Genomic DNA, 18,724 nt, shown 5'->3' with positions numbered 1-18,724 from the left:
TATTCATATATTACATTCATCATAGTTTAGGAAACTCTTTTGCTATATATGTTTTCTTATTATTCACAAGAGGAGTACAATCACTTATATAGGAATTACAGAGGAAGATTCTAGACTACAGTAATTAGAGAGTTTCCATAAGAATGTCAATCAAATATTCTTGTGATAAATGAGTATCGTTGACACAGCCTCTCAAGATGGAGGTGCTCTAGCAACACCAATCTTGTCTTGCAGTTCAAGGAATCTTGCTCGTTGAAGTGGTTTTGTTAATGCATCGGCAAATTGATCTTTTGTGTTGATATGAGCAACACGGAGAGCGTCACTTTGAAAAAATATATATATATATATACAATATATTGTTATTAATCTTGTGATCTTCTAGATCCTTCTATATAGGAGTATATATTAATAAAAACATTCAAACTAAAATTAAATGTAACTAGATCATGATCCGCACGTACGTGCGGGGTTTCATATTTTAAAAAATTTCTAACAAATTTTAATTCAGTATAGATTATTTTGTTGTTTTTAACTTTTTATGATATATATTTTAGTATATTAGATCTGGATCCACATACGTGTAGAGATATTTTTATAGAAATCGTTATATAGATTTTAAAAATATAAAATATTTTGTTGTGTTAGTGAACTTCGTAATAGTATAAATATTATAAAGTTAGAGTAATGAACAAAATTCAGTTGCGTTAATGCATAATTATATTTTAAGATCCAGATTAATTTAGTTGCAAAAGTTAAATGGTGTTACATTTTTATTTTCTTAACTAATCTAAACAGTCCTAACAGTTTGATTACATATGTTAAATAGGATATGAATTTGATTTTAGTTTGGGTTATTTCATGTATATTAGCTAGGCGTAACTATTTTGGAACATAAAAATATACCGTCTGGTATCTGTCATAAATTCTTTGTCCCATAACCTGTCACGTATACGTAAAATAAAAATATTATGGTCTCATATCTGTCATAAATAGAGTATGTGTACCTGAAAACGTATGTGTGTAAACAAATTTATTTTATATAGTGCTCATAACCCGAACTCATGCCAGTTGGGTATTTAGTTTGATTTTTAATATATGTTTCCCTCCCATCTCGTCTCGTAATTTATATTTTCATTTTATTCCATTAAAATCATATTCCAAATTCTTGGTTGCTTACCTTTAAATACCATACAATATTACAATATATATTGTGAATTTTGCGGATTAATATGTATGATGTTAAAGTTACAAATATATTTTAACAAATTTATTAATGATTCTAGCTAAATTTTGTATATTTTTCTTTTCATTGTTTAATCATAATTAATTCAATTTTTGGGACTAAAATTAAAACTTGAGATACATCTATAAAAATGATATGTTATTGCTGCATAATTTGTTTTGAATGCAAAATATATAATTAGTTCACATTATTTCGAAAATTATGTGCAATATATTATGGATTTGTTCAAGGAAGATCCGGTTGAGAAGAAAAAAAAACACAAAATATTTCGAAATTAATATGTACAATCTTTTGTTTAGATATTTCTGAAACCTTCTCTAAACGAATGCCATAATGATAATTACTTTAAATTTATCATTTTTGAATTTATTTCATAGTAAATATAAATATTTGTTAATATCTAATATCGTTTTTTAGAAATTTTGAAATAAAATTTTGTTTTATATTTCAAAATTTGTGAAAATATTATAACAAAACTGAGTCTTAAATATTTGTATTTAATATTTTTACGAAATTTCAAATTCAATCTTAAAATCCTCCATTGATAAAACTTTTTAAACGATAGTGTTTTTAATTTTGAATTATAATGTTATTATTTTTCTTTTTATTTTTGATATGGAATAGTTTATTAGGATTGGTTTAGATAAAATTTTAGTTAGATATTAAATCTTAGTTTTTTAATTCTCATTGGTTAACAACTTTTTAGAAGAAAAAATTAAATTTTCGTCCATAATTAATATGAGAGAGAAAGTGAGTTTAATTTTTTGGAAACTAATAATTATTTTAAAGAATTTTAGTATTTTTTATTTAAATATATTATTTTGTTATTATTATTGTATCTTTAATGAATTTATTTAAAAACAAAAACTAATGACATTTTTGTAATACTTTACACTTTATAAGGTTATTTATGTTTGAGTGCTTCCCAATTAATAGTATAGATAATTAAAGAGCTAAAGTCAGTGTTCAAGAAAACGCTAGGCGCTAAGCGGGCAGTGACTCAGTGCCTAGCGCCTAGAACGCCTAATCGGGACCTAGGCGATTTTTTAGGCGGTTTAGACGTTTATAACATAATACATTATAAATATGATATTATATATAAAAGTTATATAAAATATTAATATAAAACTAAAAATTATGAAATTATAAACAAAAACTAGATAAAATATTTATTTATATTTATATTAAACAATATATGAATATTTATAACTATATATATATATATATAAATAAAACTCTAATTGAAATTGAAAAAATACATTAAACAAGATCTATGTAATTTTAGGCGGTCAAGACGGTTATCTAGGCGTCGAATGAGAGCCTAGCGCCTAGTCGGGGCCTAGGCGACCGCCTAGACCGCTTTTTAGAACAGAGGCTAAAGTTATTCCAGTGGAGTTAGGCCTGCCACTTTATTCTTGATCCGTACTTTTAAAAATTAAGAAAAGAGAATAGTTTGATTCTAAAAATTCGGTTTTATCACTGGCTAAAATTTTTCATTTTGAATTTTTTTTTTTGTTTTCATTTTGAACCTTTAAGCACAAAAATTTGCAAATAAAATTAACCAACATTTTCAAGGTATCACTCCAACTATCAAAATTGCAAAACAAACACACAAGTAATACTAATAAATAGTAGAAATAGCAATATAGTTTTGTGATTTCCTCAGAATTATGGAGGTATTTTCCATATTTTTCCTAAACTTGTTTAAATACCGACGAATAGAGTGTGAGTGTAGCTGAGCTCAGATATTGAGGTAAAAAGGAGTGGACATCCGAAGAAAAAACCTAAAACCGGATCTTGCTCTCGAGGATGATGGGATTACTCTCAAACCAAATCTCCAGAGAGACATTGAAGCCTGGAGATCACATCTACTCATGGCGTACCGCTTATATCTACTCTCACCACGGTACCACCATCTCTTTCTCTATCTCTAACTATTATGTAGATCCATTAACTCTTCTGGGTTTATCAAAGATTCCAATTTTGGGTTGTTCTCATTACACAGTTTCGTAGCAATACATGTACGATTCGTTACATTTTCAGCCAATTTTCATGTTCGATCTTAGTTAACTTCTGGGTTTATCAAAGATTCCAATTTTGGGTTTGCAATTCGCAGGAATCTATGTAGGCGATGAGAAGGTGATACATTTCACTCGTGGAGGTGGTCTGGAAACCGGAACCGGGACATTCGTGGACAAGTTCATCGCTAGTTCTGTTCCGAATCATGGAGGAGACAACAACCCGTGTCCTAAGTGTGGAGATCAATCCAAACGCGACGGTGTAATCTCTTCTTGCCTTGATTGCTTTCTCGCCGGAGGAAACCTCTATCTCTTCGAGTACGGTGTCTCTCCAGCTTTCTTTGTCGCAAAACAACGAGGAGGTACTTGCACAACAGCACCTTCAGATCCTCCTGAAGAAGTTATTTTCCGTGCGAAATTCCTCTTATTGCGAAACGCTTTCGGTGCTTACAATCTGTTTGAGAACAACTGTGAAGATTTTGCCATCTATTGCAAATCTGGTTTGGTTGTCATGTCAAATATCAAGTTGGGAAGTAGTGGTCAAGCCAATTCGGCGTCTATAGCAAGGGATGCTGTTTCTTCGCCATTGGGACTTCTTGGGGTGGTGAACGCTAGTGGTAGAGCAGCTTCGGTGGTTTCTTCAACACTTCGCAATTTTGGTGCTGCTTTTGGTGGTCTGGTGTTGGTAGGGGGGTATGGTAAGTATTGTATGGATTGTCTGTATTCTGACATTGGTATGAGATCCGATGTTACTAAGTTGACTGTGCAAGGGCTCGTTTCCATTATTGAACTCATGGAAGGCAGATCGGAGGACAACAAGTCAATTGTAGATCAGACTGAAGGCAGGGACTTACCACCGACCATTACTCACGTTCATGAGAAGTTGATCAATCATGAAGCTAAGCTCTTGTCTCCCACTATGCACTCTGCGCTTCCAGTCACGGCCAATGTCTCAACGCAACGCAACAACAACAATTCAAATCGCCATCACAACAACAACAGGAATCACTACAACAACAACAGCAATTCGTCTTCAAACTGGCAGCCATCATACAACAAAACAGAGCAGAGAGGTCCACGTCCTTATCTCGGGCGCTGTCAGATCTGCAGCGTACATGGTCACTCTGCGAGGAGATGTCCGCAACTTCAGGGTCGTGTCACTCACGTTCATGAGAAGTTGATCAATCATGAAGCTAAGCTCTTGTCTCCCACTATGCACTCTGCGCTTCCAGTCACGGCCAATGTCGCAACGCAACGCAACAACAACAATTCAAATCGCCATCACAACAACAACAACAACAACAACAACAACAACAACAGGAATCGCTACAACAACAACAGCAATTCGTCTTCAAATTGGAGGACAACAAGAAGTCTAGTTAGTTGACATTATTGATGTTTGTTTGATGACTAGTTGTTGAGTAAGACAGATTTTGCTTTTCTTCTTTGTTTGTTTGTGAAAACTGTATTTTAACTATTTGTCGAATGGTAATTACAGTTTTGGTAACATTAATTGTCCAAGAAATGAACTCTTCAAGACTTTAAGATTATGAAACAATACTGCAACAGAATCCAACCAAAGTCATATCGGTTGTTTAAATAAAACAGCAGTTCTTTGGTTTATGCTGCTTCAGAGGTGTTGTTTCGTTTTAAGAGCGACGCCGCTTCATTGAGCCGGAATCGATGAAACTGCTTCCACGAATTTGCCGTCGTAGAAGACGAATTCACTTTCATGGTGCTTTCTGAGCTATCAGTAAAGTCACCTAGTTGTTGTTGTGAAGTAGAGAGTCTGCGTCTGCTTTTGTTGAATAGTCCAACTCTATATTTTATGTTATGATGTATGGATATTGATCACAAGTATCATATTCAATAAACGAACTTTCGAAACTGTTTCTCTTGTCTTCCAGTGGAAGATTATGAAGTTCGTGCAGGGGGGATATAAGTTGTCCAAGATGGGAAGACTATGAAATGAAGTTTACTCTTATTTTAATACAACTTCTCCTTTTAAGAAGAAACATTCATCCACAGACGTAAAAAACAATATAGTTGACTTTACATTTTGGGTTTAAAATCACAACCATAACAGAGCTAGGAAGAGAGATAGCTAGTCAGCAAAATGGGATCCCACTTTCTAGAGAAGATGGGATTTATCTCCAACCAAATCTCCAGAGATAAACTCAAGGCAGGAGATCACATCTATTCATGGCGTAACGCTTATATCTACTCTCATCACGGTTCTATCTTTATCTCTCAATAACGTGACTTTTCTGTTTTGGATTGCATCAAAGATAATCATATATTTGATGATCCTCACCTCAGGAATATATATAGGCGATGAGAAAGTCATTCATTTCACTTGTGGAGGTGGTCTAGAAACTGGAACCGGGACCTTCTTGGACAAGATCCTCGTTAGTGTAATCCCGAATCATAAAGGAGACAATCCTTGTCCTAATTGTGGAGAGCGATCGAATGTCGATGGTGTAATCTCTTCATGCCTTGACTGCTTTCTCTCCGGAGGAAACATCTATCTCTTTGAGAACAGTGTCTCTCCAGCTGCATTTATTGCCAAACCTCGACGCGGCACATGCACAATAGCACCTTCGGATCCCTGTGATGAAGTCATTTCCCGCGCCAAATACCTCTTATTCCGGAATGGGTTTGGTGATTACCACGCTTTGGAAAATAATTGTGAAGATTTTGCAATATATTGTAAAACTAGCTTGCTGGTCGGAAAAAACTATGTGTTGGGAAGGGGAGGTCAAGCCAGCTCGGTTAGTGCAGCTGCGTGGCTTGCGCAACTTAGTCCTTTCGGCAGCAAAGCTATTCAGCTCTTTGCAGATATTGGTGTGAGAAAGGATGCTATTAGGGTGCCCGTGGAAAGCCTCGTTGCTCGCGCATATGCTACTGGTACCTCTAGAAATAGAAGTTGATAAGTTTGAAGACACAAGTCAACAGGCGGGAAAGCCAATTCGTTCGAAGAAACCAAATCATTGACTATATCTTGTTTCCATTTTAATAACGTTTCCAGAATGTAGGAAACATGATCAAACATTGTAGAAACACTCACTACTATTATTCTATATAAGCCAAAAAAGCAAAGAATAAAATTCCTCAGACATAGAGCTAGATTGATTTTGTACTTTCCATCAAGGCAAATATTTTACAAAGATACATTTACATTAAAGAGATTAAAGATCTTACCGGTCGAGATGCTGCTAGCTACTGAGAATAATAAGGTGGGTGGTATTGAGGCGGCAACACAAATCCAGTTTGCTGAGCATAGTAATGAGGTTGAGGAGTTGCAGCGGAACCAAAGAGCCCAGCTAATGGGTTCACAACAACACCAGAAAATGCTGAGGTCATAAGACCATAAGGGTTCAACTGTAAGCCATGATGACTATGCTCAGGCATTAGAACAGCTTCTGGTCTAGAAAGTAGCTGCTGACTTGGAGCTGGAACTTGCGTCCCATTGCAGTCACGCGTCCGTTTTTTCCCCTTTTGCTGTGGCTCTTGCTTGGGAGGGTTAGTGGCGTTGCGTTTCCTCAGTGCCTTATACTTCTCCAGCTCTTCTACACGCTCCTCAACTTTCTCCTGGGTAAACTCGGAATCAAGGTTTTGATCTTTGATGATTTTGATCGCTGCTTTCAAGGCACTGACTTCTTTATCAATGGCTTCGTTCTGCGACTTGGTAGAGTAGTTATCTTCCACGCAAACTCTAAGAGCAGCTTCTCTAGAGTCCTTAATGTAAGATTTCAAAACAGAGATTGGCTCGAATTCATCAGTCATCCCACACTCATACATGAATTTGACTGCCAAGATTGATTTGCCAGAATCCATGAGTTTCTTGATGAGTGTCCCGACTCTTTCCCTATCTAAACCAATCTTGTTACACACTGAAGTTGCTTGCTTATACTTAGCGATCATGAAAACGTAATCAGAAAGCTCCTCTGAGTTAAATTCTGATCCCAATTCAAAAGCTGCGACTAAATGCAGAAACACCAACGCCTCGAAAGGCTTAGTATCTATCTTCGTTTTCCAATCGTAAGCCAGTTTCTTCGCTCTATTTCTCGTATCAACAGTGATATTCGCATTACTCTCAATCAAAACTTCCATTAACAAAACGAAAACTCTCCTTGCATCGAATGATTTTCCCGATGACGACGGAGTGTGGTTCTGGTTCAAACCTTCGACTGCGTCCAAAACCATGGACGCCGGATCCGGAGAGTAACGAATCGCTGCAGAAACTTCTTGATTGAGAGGAGCGTCATCATCCCATTGAACAATCAAATACTTGCTCAAACCAATTCCGTCCATCTTCTCACACAACGCTCTCAACTCCGGCTCAACAACGGGTTGCTCCGATACCTCCTCCGACGAAGAAGTAGAAGTGTCGAGTCTGTACGAATCATCTTTCAAAGGAGCTGTAGATTGGAGGAGGCGGAAACGGTTAGCGAGGGAGGATTGGAGAGAGGAAAAGTGAGAATCGATCTCAGACCAGGAAAGAGATAAAGACGGTGAAAGGAGAGAGCGATGAGCTTGAAGATCGTCGAAAGCTTTCTTTAGCTTTTCTTTCTTCTCATCAATCTGATTTATCGCGGTGGCGATAGTCTCAGTCGTCGTCATTGTTTGAGCCCTAAGATTTCTTTTGATTTCTCCGGCGATTAAATATAGATAGCCGCATTAGAGTTGACATTATCGGTTCGGTTCGGTTCGGTTATTGTAATAAAACTAGGAATTGTTTTTCACTTGATTCTGGTTCGGTTTATTTCGGTATATTTAAATTCAAATGGTTTGGAGTTTGGATGATTCAATTTCGTTTCGATTCGGTTAGACAAAATCCAGACCACACCAGTCTAGTAGTCGTCTCTGGAGTCAGCAGCTCGTGGAGACGATGGAATCGAAGAGAGGAGATTAGCGAGTTTGAGAGAGAAACCCTAATCTCTTAATTCAGTCCCATTTTCACAGATCATGTCTTGGCTTCCTGTAGAATCTGATCCTGGTATATTTTCTCTCCTCCAATTTCGGGTTTTTTGTTGTTTTCTAGATTAATAAAGAGATGATGTGCGTAACGAGGTTTTGATAGTGGAGCACTAAAACCTGATTTATGTTTGGATTTTGTCAAATTAGAAGCCCAAAAATGTTGACAATAGTCTTCTTTGCATCTACAACACAGCGAACGAGGAGAGTGATACTTAGTGTGTGAGCATTGGAAAATAAAAGTAATGATGCTTTTTGATATTACATATCAACAATGGTGTTGGTCTTATACTAAGTGGATAGTGTCTCTCTCGATAGCCATCGCCATGTCGCTTTCTTGTTTGTTATTTTCTTCATTTTTATTCGTTTTCTGTATTATCTGTTGTTTATAGGTATTTTCACTGAGATTATACAACAGATGCAAGTGAAAGGTGTGCAGGTTGAGGAATTGTATTCCTTGGACTTTAATTCTCTTGATGAAATAAGGTAGTGTACTTGTTACTCTTTCATCTTTTCTTGTTCGAAGCACAAGAGAAAAAAAAACGTCAAATTTACCTCTGTCCTGAAAACTTGCAGACCTGTCTATGGATTGATATTGCTTTACAAGTGGCGTCCAGAAGAAAAGGAGAATCGTGTTGTTATCACAGAGCCAAACCCGAATTTCTTCTTTGCAAGCCAGGTCTTTCACTGCCACATTAGGTTTGTGACATACGGATTTGCCAATCATTACCTTTTTATAAACTATTGTGTTTCTTGCAGATAATCAACAATGCTTGTGCGACCCAAGCGATATTATCAGTCCTCATGAACTCTTCGAGTATTGATATTGGCTCAGAACTATCAGAACTGAAACAATTCGCCAAAGAATTCCCACCTGAACTGAAAGGTTTAGCCATCAGCAACAATGAGGCGATACGTGCAGCTCACAACACATTTGCCAGGTCTGACCCGTCTTCCACTATGGAAGAAGAAGAATTAGCTGCTGCGAAAAATCTAGACGAAGATGATGATGTGTATCATTACATCAGCTACTTACCTGTTGATGGTATCTTATATGAGCTCGATGGTCTTAAAGAAGGACCCATTAGTCTTGGACAGTGTCTGGGTGAGCCAGAAGGAACCGAGTGGCTCAGAATGGTCCAACCTGTAGTACAAGAGCGGATTGACTGGTATTCGCAGAATGAGATTCGCTTTAGTCTCTTAGCTGTAGTTAAGAACAGGAAAGAGATGTATGTAGCTGAACTGAAAGAGTATCAAAGAAAGCGAGAGAGGATTTTGCAGCAGTTAGGTGCTTTGCAAGCTGATAAATACGCTGAGAAAAGCAGTTATGAGGCTCTCGATAGGTCTCTTTCGGAAGTCAATATCGGGATAGAGACTGTTTCACAGAAGATTGTATTGGAGGAGGAGAAGTCTAAGAACTGGAAGAAAGAGAACATGAGAAGGAAACACAACTATGTCCCTTTCCTTTTCAATTTCCTCAAGATTCTTGCTGACAAGAAGAAGCTGAAACCTCTCATTGCTAAGCGTAATCCCTAAATCTACTTTGCCAGGATGTTAACTTGGTAGAAATCAGATGTGTTAGTGATCTGAATACCGTGGTTATATGTAGCAAAACTTTAACTTATTTCTCTGATCACTCAATGTGTGAGGCTTGATTGTAATTGGTCTGAGGATTTTGGTGAACCAAATCTTTTTTTACTTAATTACATGTTCCTTATATAAGAAGCATATAAGAAACAATAAATCAAAACCTATTACAAAACCTGTTCTCTTCGTTTTTGTAAAACTTGTATAGCAATGAAGATATCTCTAGTTTTTGGTTCATGTCTCAAATCAGCTGCTTCGTATCGTCTGTGTGAATCATAAACCGACAGCAGAAATTCGGGTTGAAAATGACAGTTCAGTCTCAAAACTGGTTATCATCATCACTCGGACCTAGTGTTTGTGAAAGAAGAGAGTAAACCGGCAGCTTGAGCCGGTAGTATATCGCCAAATGTCGACATAGCGGCTGCTGATCTGTCCTTGAATATTCCCACTTGTCCATCAGTTAATATTGATCCCAGTTTCAATGTGCTTTCCTGAAAAACAATTTGTACATGGTCTAAGATACTAAACCAGATTACAACATTGTCGCCATTAATTAATAAAAGACTAAACGTTTACCTGCATGAAAGACTTAAAAGCCACGCCGAAATTGGAATTTTCTTCCAAATCACTTGTTTGAGATTGCTCGCCGTTTGTAAATGCATTCCATGAGTTTCTTGACGAAGCACCATTTGATGTAACTGGTATAGAGACCTTATTTGTACTTCTAGAAGACAGAGCTGGAGCGCTACATTTGACCCAAAACGAAGACTTCTGATATCAGAAACTAGTTTCCCAAATTTAACAAAAGCTACAACAATGTTAGATGTAGAAAAAGAAGATCTAACCTTATGGGAAGGTATTTGAAGCGAGGAACTGTGGAACATGGCATGATGTTTGATTCTGAATTAGTTGATAGTTTCTGCGCAGTATCTGTGTACATTCGGTTTAGTTGCACAAAGAAACCAAAGAGTACAGCATGGCGTAGGTATGACTGCTTTTCGTTCTCCCAAAGATAAGGCTCGTACCTTTTTTGATATTCAAAATAATAGAATCAGAGTGTGATTGAGACAATAAAGAACAAGACGATATTCACAGGCCAGGAGCTTCTTAGAGCAGCCAAAATAGTAAAAGATAATATATGACGTAGGTAAAAAATAGGGATAAGATTTCTTACGTGAGCCAGTCTATGGGATCCAACTTTTGGGTTAGTTTGGAGGTCACTCCATCAATGCGACCTCTATTAACTAACTTTGTTTTCTGTTGGTCCTGCTTTCGCCTGTAAGCCGATCTATTCATTGTACTCTTTGGTGTCTCCATATTGATGCTTGTATCACCCCCAGAAAGAACGTCAGATGCAAATCTCAAATCCAGCAAAATTTGTAAAACTCCTTTCTCTGAAATTTGGGGTTCGTTGGCCTCCCTGGCAGATAAGAAATCCTCATAAATAATGGTGATCTGCATTGTACAATGGAAGGTTGAAATAATCATTCTTATAGGCAATCACTAGCTTGGATATGTTTTCTGATGAAAGTGAAAAAGTATTGAATAGGAAACAAAATTTATCAAACAGCTACGAACATTTTGAAGAGAAAATCTTTTCTTGCCAGAAATATCTCTGTCGTAGATGGAAAAAGAAGAAGTAATCAGAGATAACGCACCTTCTCCAACAGGCTTGAGGCAAATTTTTGCAAAATTGACTTATCCAGTACGTGACCTCCAATTCGATGAATTTCTTCTGATGCCCGACAGAGAAATGAAATCATATAGAGCGAAGGCAAGGATGGAAGTGATATCTTCAACTCAGATTGACTCTCGTCCTGCTCTTGCTTCACTATTGTCTCTTCCCATCCCTATATCATACTTCAAAGATGAGCAAGGACACTACAAAATTAACCTTGCATATGACTATTGAAATGTAAGAGGAAGTGTACACCCTTGCATTACAACTTCAAAGAATCAGAATGGTTCAGAATTGTCTCCATCCAAAAACACAGAATTTGAACACAGGACACAAACAAACTAACTACCTATGTAGATTTAGTCAGCTCTTTCTAAATCGATGCAGGAGAGACGGCTAAGCAGAACGAATTAAAAGACAAGAAAATGCAGACAAAGGATAAGGTCATATTTAGTTACCCTTAAAGGAGTTGTAGCAGACAATCCATCATCACTCCTAAGATCATGCAAGAGAATAGCTGAAAGCTCATCAGATAACCACTGTATCCACAATGTATGAGCCTTGATGCACAGATCTCGCATAGTTCTATTAAGCTCTTCAAATTTTGGACTTGTCTTCTCTTCCGCTCCCAGTAGTGCAGCAACAGCTAATGAAGTCTGCTTTCTAAGATCGGTATGGAATTGCTTTCCAGGGCTGTCGGCAGTGACTCCAGTATTCGAGCCAAATCTTGGTTGCCTCAACAAGGATGACAACTTATCAGAAACTGCAGTCATAGTTTCTCTACACCACAATCTTGGAGAACCGAGAATTAAGGGAACATGTTTTGAGTGGTTCAGCAATGCAAACAAAAGGCGTCCCATAAAAAGTGATTTCTCAACTATTATAGCAGGTGGAATTGCTTCACTGTCCTTGTTCTCTTTCTTCACGGCAGCACAGAGAAATTCAAGTTCTTTTTCTATATCTGCAAGAAGTGCAGACACACTGTCATAACACTTATTCTGCACGTATGGGGCAAGATCCTTTAACCTTGGACCTGCCTTTTCTGACTCGAAGAAGCTGAGGAGGTCTTCCAAAACACTCTGGCAGCGCCTATCAACTGCATCTCTCATTTGGCTAACTTCAGGACCAAAGTACGCAGTTAGACAACTTTGGAAGTCGCTTTCTTCAGGCGATGATTTATTTCCGGAAATAAGACCAAGTTTCTTTGCATTAGGCTCAATGAACCAGACACCACCACCTGTAGAAGGTCTGTTTAAGTATGCTTGGAAGTTGATCTTTTCACCAGTAATCTCGCTATAAGCATGTACAGAATCTGCTACATTGACAGCTTTAGCCAAATCCTCAAATCTGGAGTCAATAATAGATTTCATTCTTTCCACAAAGGCCTCCTCAAATATTTCATCCCATAGGTTCAAATCATCCCCCAGAACAAGCTCTCGGATTCTATTCCAAGGCAGCTCTACCTCAGACCCGAAAACACTTTTAAGCCAATCCAAACTACCCCTCAAGACATCTTTGCTATCCATGGTCTCCCTTATCAACTTTTCGGCTGATCCAAGCTCCGTGCCAGTAACTATAGCTTCAATCAAATGCTTCCCACTAACCTTACCGACAATCTGTCCACCGCATTCCCTCAACCAAGTCAGACAAGCCTTAGAAACGTCATTTTTATCAAGGATGACCATGACGGATTCCAGCTTATCTCTGAAGGATTTCCACAACCCAACCTCCTCCTCTGGATTCGGAATTCCACCAAACAGTTGAGAAGCTGGAGGGGTACTCAAGATTGTTTTATAAAATAGAGGCATGTCAGTCAAGGCTTGCAAGAAGAGTTCCCCAACCTGTCCCACTGTAACCTGAATCACACTTAACACATCACAAAACACCGAAACGACCTCACCGGCATCCTCACCAGTACAAGCATTCAACTTTTGCAGAATCCAAGTCTTCCTCGAGTCTAGAAACAAGTCAAGCACTTGCTCTGGATCAAGCTCATCAACCACCGAGACCGCAGTTAAGGCGTCCACGTAAGCTCCAAGTCCTAAACCCGGATCCAGAAGCCGCTCATGGCTCCTCTGCGAAATTTGAGCCTTGAAACTCTCCACTATCTGCCATTGGTGCTCCAAAAGTGGGAAATTCGCCAATAGCTTACTCTGATCCACCTCAGCTGCACCACCACCGCCACATCCCTCCAACTTGATCAGTCTCTGCTGCACATGCTGAGCACGCATGTACCTCCCCGCAGCCTCAAGAAACATCGACTCGTCAAGGCATCCCCAAATATTCTCCGGCGTATCCACCAAATACTTAACACGACAAGCGATCCCATAGACATTGACTCGTACTGGATTAAGGCTAGCAAGCTTAGGAGTTTCCGCTACAGAAGAAGAAGAAAGCGATCGAATGTTACCGTGGATCGAAGAAATATTGGCCGAGATCGACTCACAGAGCGACTTCATGTGAACAATCGAGTCAGCTGAGTCGATTAGATCACGGTACCTAGTCCCCACGAGTTGCCGAAGCTCCTCTTTCTTATCCTCGATGTTCTTCCTAGTCGCCGACTCCACATTTCGAATCTCCGACATTGGTTTCGTGCGAAACAGAGACTCAGCATCTCGTTGACCACCTCCGCTACTGCTGAGACTCACGGCGGCAGGCCGGTATTCCCCGGCGGAAGCTGATGACATTCTCATGGTTTCTCAAGCGTGGCTTCGTGCGTATTCTCTTCTAGCAATCCATCATAGCTTCCACTGACTGAAGAAGAAGAGAAACAACAACACAGATCTGATCGGATCTGGGATAGCTTTGCCTCAGATTCAGAAGTAGAATCCTCCAATTAAGATCTAATTTTTGAGTTTTTTTTTTTAGTTTCTGCCATTGCTGCGAAAGAAATTCACGACGAGAATTAAACGTTTGCTGAATATTACAACTTTGCCCCTGATTTGGTTCGCAAGGAAGGATTCTAAACCAAGTCCGGTCCGGTTATAGCTTAAATTGTTAAGTTTTATTGTTTTAAGATCGATTGGAGTATAGACTTGTATTACATACAAGTCTTTTGCTAGTAATACAACTGACAAACTGGTAACAACAGTGTTCTACATTTGAGAAAAGTATTCAAAACTAATTTAACGGAACAAACATTATTATTTATTTTTAGTTCACTAAACAGGTCCTCCTATAACAACAACTCGAAACGCCATGGCTTGTGAGGAAGCAATCAATCACAGAAAACAATGTGCAGTCCTTTTGACTAGTACACTGAAGCTTGCGGTAAGTCCTCTGCACAAGAAGATCCTTTCATATATAACGACAACAATGCATGATGCATCTGTGTGATTATTTAAGAGATTACTAACCTTCGGAACTACAAAGGAAGAGAGTATCCACGAAGATAAGTCGAATCCACTCCAGATTCTCTTACCAATGCCACTCTTCCTGTCCGAGCCACCTTCAATTTTCATCAACACAAACCATAAGAATGGCCAGACACAACATCGACCGTGTCTTTGTGAAGAGATTAGAGATAAATCAAGAAACTTTGTTTTTTAAACCTCGCAGAGTCCATAGGCCTCTAACTGCGTTTGTAGTGCAGACATTTTTCTGAGATCCCCTGTAACCTGCAAATGGAGGATTTCATCATCTACTAGAAGATCTCATCTCAAGCTTGAAATATCAGAAAGGTACAAGCTTTTTGTTGTAAAGTTCAGGGAGATATGATATCAGCACCTCAAGGGTGATAGTATGATCAGAGACATCAATGGCTTTAGCACGGAAAACTTGAGCAATATCGAGAACATCTCTCCTTGCAGAAGTATCAGCAGCTACTTTGATGAGCATCAGTTCTCGCTCCGCAAATGGCATGTGCGTTATATTTTGTATCTAGAAAACCCAATGAAAGGGAAACGTTACTAGACCTATAAATTTAGAATTAAAATCCAAGTACACTACGGTTTCAAACCATTTGCTCACCTCCTGAAGATCAATCAACTTCTGGAGCTGCCTAACCAATTTGTCTATATTTTCATCAGTTCCGGGGATAACTGTTGTTATCCGAGATAAGCCCTCTTTCTCAGCAGGACCAACAGCTAGACTCTAGAGCAATAGAAGCAACAACTTTCACATACTCTTGAGACAAAGGAGTAGTATGCATTCATATCGATGAAGCTAAAAGCAAGAGTGTGTGCATAATAACCTGGATGTTATAACCTCTCCTGGAGATAGCTCCAGTTATTAGATTGAGAACTCCGGGAACGTTGGCCACAAGTAAAGATAATGTGTGGGACCGGAGTCCGCTCGACTGCAATAAGGTAAACAGTTTTAGAGTTCACTTTGACCTCCAATTTCGCAGGATTTACTGGATCAAAAAGAAAAATATATAAAACGAATGCAGTATCCGAGAAACGTATCTTACATCTTCGTCGTAGACCATTCCCCAATGAGCGTCAAGGACCGGTTTGAAATCATTATAGGGTTCCACTGGATAAACGTCACCCTAAAATAAAGAATTAGCTAATGGCGATCAATCTACTAGTGCTTAGATATATACAGGAGAAAATAAATTAGCTCATTTTTCCTATACCCCCGGTGATGCATTGCCATTTCCAGTCAATGCTAGCTTTGTTTTCTCTGCAACAGTTTCATGAGATGATGATTCGTTTACAAGATGTGGGTATGATGCCGCTGAAAATCTCCAAAACGGAGCGGTTTCTCCCATCTTTTCCCGTCTCAGAGCAATCTAGAGTAGTAGACAACAACAGTTAGGAATAACAAAGCTGATTCTTAAAATTATTCATTATAGTCACTGAAACACAGAAATTGACTACATGAAAAAATTAACAATTCCACATTTGAGATTCATTAATTTAGTGAGTTTTTCTGTAAGAAGTAAACATGTCATTTAAAAGCTAAACTGGGAATATCATGTGACACTGGCTCTGCCGTTAGAGTGTCCTGAATTTTACCAAAGGAACTCGGGTCTGGGTATTCTAATTTCTGTGTGACATAATAGACGAAAAAAATTAAAAATAAAAAGGCTACAAGTGGCTACAAGTAATGATACATGTGAGTCCAACCGTTCAAACAAGCTTTTTCCAAGACAGAAGATGTAATTTGAAAACATTTAGAGCCAGATATTGTTGACAGTTAAGAATGATTTGAGCAAATAGTGGCTGCTTTTGAAATTGAAAAATTACCTTCCCTGTTCTTGCAATTTCTTTTATTCCAAACTTCTCTAAGTTTGTCGTTAGTGCAACCATTTTTCCTGGGTCTCCAGTTACCTACACAAAAAAAAAATGGGACTTATTGGAACCATTTTGACCATATGATCTGAGTATATATAAACTGAAGAAAAGGTCTGACCTCAATCGTTAGAGAGTGCTCTGAGGTATCCACGATTTTTGCTCTAAATATATCCACCAACCACATGATCTGCAGTACATGGAAACTTCATAAAAAACAGCTTTTTTATACATAGCTTCATCTAATCTATATCCTTGAGATTTTAATGTGAACTGATCAATCTTAAGAAGAAAAAAAACATTTGCTGTGACTCCATTAATAACAAGGAAGAAAACCTCTTTTCATCTATATTCATCTATATCCTTGAGATTTTAATGCGAATTGACTAATCATTATAAGATATAAAAGACTCTGTACTGTGACTCAATTAATCACAAGGAATAAAAGCTTCCTTTCATCCATATCCTTGATGTTTTTCAATGCGACTGCATCAATCATATCGGGAAAAAAAACAATTTTGACTTTGACCATCCATCCAATATTAATAAGAGTGTAGTTCATTCTTGCAAGATCAACTATTATTTACCTCTGAGCGGGTGCTTGGATCAGCGTTAAGTTTAATGAGCATCAATTCACGTTCTACATGGGGCTCCTTGGAGAGATCTTCCACCTGAAAAAACCATAATGAGTGCAAGCTAACAGTCATGATTCATGAAAGTATACATATCTCTTGTTGTGTGCTAAGCTCAGAAAAATGGAAGAAATTTTTAAACAAAGCAGTAAGTTATAGCGAAGACTAGAGTTAACAGAGAACAGCATAAAACCTTGATGACATTGACAAGCTTGTTAAGCTGTTCTACGACTTGTTGCAAGACTTTGTCTGTCCCAAGAACAACGATAGTAAACAGAGCCTTGTCTTCATTCAATCCCACGGCAAGGGACTCAATATTGTATCCCCTTCTAGCAAACACTCCAGCAATCCGGTTTATTATACCGCTCTCATCACCCACAAACACCGAGATGGTATGCCTCCTTACTCTGCAAATTGATTGGTGAGATATTCAGTAAGAGTGACGCATAAGTCAGAACACTTGATCAGAGTTGTATAACTGAAAACCCCAAAGAAAGAACTTGTTGACCAGATAAAACAAAACCTCAAGATGTTTACCAAATCCTCATACAAGTATTTCATATGATTAGGCCATTTTACTCAAGAGGATTATTGAAGTAGAACCAGAAATGGTATATCAAACGAAGAAGAACAGTATTGAGCTTAAAAAATTAAGTGGAACAATTTCAGTATTCGTGGAGAAAAAGAGGAAACAGAATCTTCTTTGATGTTGACCACACAGTTTCGATTCGAATACTAGGAAAAAGGAAGATCTACAATAAACCTGTAACGGAAAGCTTGAATTATTAGTATCACATTAATGTTGATACCATGCCAACGGAAACTGAATAAACAAAACACTTTTGAGCTAATCATAAGCTAATTAATTGCAGAAATTGGAAGCGAGGCAGAGAGAGAGAAGAAGAACCCATTTCGAATCAGAGAAAAACAAAAATGAAAGAAGACTCTTTTTTTTTTTTTGGTCTAAACCCACATTGACGAAATTAGCAAAGCTTTTTCACTTCTAACTGAAAACGCACCTATCACAAGCCGTCGGAGCTATAGACTGAGCAGTGGTGATGGCTTTATCGGTGGAAGCAGCAGAGAGAACAGTGGCATTCCTCATCTTCCTCCCGTCGATGATCGGAGTTACTTGCAGGGAGTTGGGGGTTTTCGCCGGAAAGCCATAAACTTTATTCTGATTCTGGAAGTAAGATGGGAATAGTGAAGCAGCAGTCGCCGTCGCCGCCATTGTTGGGAGAGTAATGGTGTGAGGCGGAAAACAGCAGAGAGAAGAAGAAGAGAGAAAGAGGGAAACTTTGGGTGAAAAAATAAGGGCACTTTTTGCTTGGCTGCGAGTGGAGGAGGAAATA

The 18,724-nt window shown here is 38.2% G+C and overlaps 6 protein-coding genes across 8 annotated transcripts; 3 read left to right on the top strand and 3 right to left on the bottom strand.

Annotated features, from left to right (window-relative positions):
• Positions 1-2,836: 2,836 nt before the first annotated feature.
• Positions 2,837-4,768, top strand: LOC9309837 (conserved oligomeric Golgi complex subunit 8). Of its 2 annotated transcripts, XM_021022462.1 has the most exons (3): positions 2,837-3,149; positions 3,360-4,144; positions 4,439-4,768. In XM_021022462.1, exons 1-3 carry the CDS (start codon positions 3,053-3,055, stop codon positions 4,646-4,648), a joined length of 1,092 nt encoding a protein of 363 aa, XP_020878121.1. In that variant the 5' UTR covers positions 2,837-3,052; the 3' UTR covers positions 4,649-4,768. The 2 variants fall into 2 exon arrangements, with proteins under 2 accessions (XP_020878121.1, XP_020878120.1); XM_021022461.1 differs by having other exon boundaries at positions 2,852-3,149; positions 3,360-4,768.
• Positions 4,769-4,882: 114 nt separating this feature from the next.
• On the top strand, positions 4,883-6,392 carry LOC9307785. Its single transcript, XM_002873722.2, has 2 exons — positions 4,883-5,495; positions 5,581-6,392. The coding sequence occupies exons 1-2, from the start codon at positions 5,378-5,380 to the stop codon at positions 6,189-6,191; spliced, it is 729 nt and encodes a 242-aa protein (XP_002873768.1). The 5' UTR covers positions 4,883-5,377; the 3' UTR covers positions 6,192-6,392.
• On the bottom strand, positions 6,087-7,925 carry LOC9309836 (FRIGIDA-like protein 1). The gene is made up of 2 exons (XM_021022460.1): positions 6,463-7,925; positions 6,087-6,174 (listed from the first exon to the last, which is right to left on the bottom strand). The coding sequence occupies exon 1, from the start codon at positions 7,882-7,884 to the stop codon at positions 6,481-6,483; it is 1,404 nt and encodes a 467-aa protein (XP_020878119.1). The 5' UTR covers positions 7,885-7,925; the 3' UTR covers positions 6,087-6,174; positions 6,463-6,480.
• A 151-nt stretch (positions 7,926-8,076) lies between these two features.
• LOC9307784 (ubiquitin carboxyl-terminal hydrolase) lies at positions 8,077-9,941 on the top strand. The gene is made up of 4 exons (XM_021022463.1): positions 8,077-8,260; positions 8,631-8,724; positions 8,815-8,917; positions 8,998-9,941. The coding sequence occupies exons 1-4, from the start codon at positions 8,230-8,232 to the stop codon at positions 9,772-9,774; spliced, it is 1,005 nt and encodes a 334-aa protein (XP_020878122.1). The 5' UTR covers positions 8,077-8,229; the 3' UTR covers positions 9,775-9,941.
• On the bottom strand, positions 9,900-14,409 carry LOC9307783 (conserved oligomeric Golgi complex subunit 1). Of its 2 annotated transcripts, XM_021022457.1 has the most exons (7): positions 11,962-14,389; positions 11,484-11,675; positions 11,000-11,280; positions 10,671-10,850; positions 10,402-10,570; positions 10,160-10,316; positions 9,900-10,120 (listed from the first exon to the last, which is right to left on the bottom strand). In XM_021022457.1, the coding sequence occupies exons 1-6, from the start codon at positions 14,194-14,196 to the stop codon at positions 10,164-10,166; spliced, it is 3,210 nt and encodes a 1,069-aa protein (XP_020878116.1). In that variant the 5' UTR covers positions 14,197-14,389; the 3' UTR covers positions 9,900-10,120; positions 10,160-10,163. The 2 variants fall into 2 exon arrangements, with proteins under 2 accessions (XP_020878116.1, XP_002871714.2); XM_002871668.2 differs by having other exon boundaries at positions 9,912-10,316; positions 11,962-14,409.
• An 88-nt stretch (positions 14,410-14,497) lies between these two features.
• LOC9309835 (acetolactate synthase small subunit 1, chloroplastic) lies at positions 14,498-18,711 on the bottom strand. The gene is made up of 13 exons (XM_021022459.1): positions 18,392-18,711; positions 17,566-17,779; positions 17,328-17,411; positions 16,862-16,930; positions 16,696-16,779; positions 16,083-16,238; positions 15,915-15,995; positions 15,696-15,800; positions 15,473-15,595; positions 15,230-15,382; positions 15,055-15,120; positions 14,860-14,951; positions 14,498-14,782 (listed from the first exon to the last, which is right to left on the bottom strand). The coding sequence occupies exons 1-12, from the start codon at positions 18,601-18,603 to the stop codon at positions 14,868-14,870; spliced, it is 1,431 nt and encodes a 476-aa protein (XP_020878118.1). The 5' UTR covers positions 18,604-18,711; the 3' UTR covers positions 14,498-14,782; positions 14,860-14,867.
• Between the last annotated feature and the right edge of the window lie 13 nt (positions 18,712-18,724).

Source organism: Arabidopsis lyrata, assembly GCF_000004255.2.
Source record: "Arabidopsis lyrata subsp. lyrata unplaced genomic scaffold ARALYscaffold_6, whole genome shotgun sequence".
NCBI lineage: Eukaryota > Viridiplantae > Streptophyta > Magnoliopsida > Brassicales > Brassicaceae > Arabidopsis > Arabidopsis lyrata.
The sequence above is the reverse complement of the archived record's forward strand: the minus strand, read 5'-3'. Positions and strand labels throughout refer to the sequence as shown.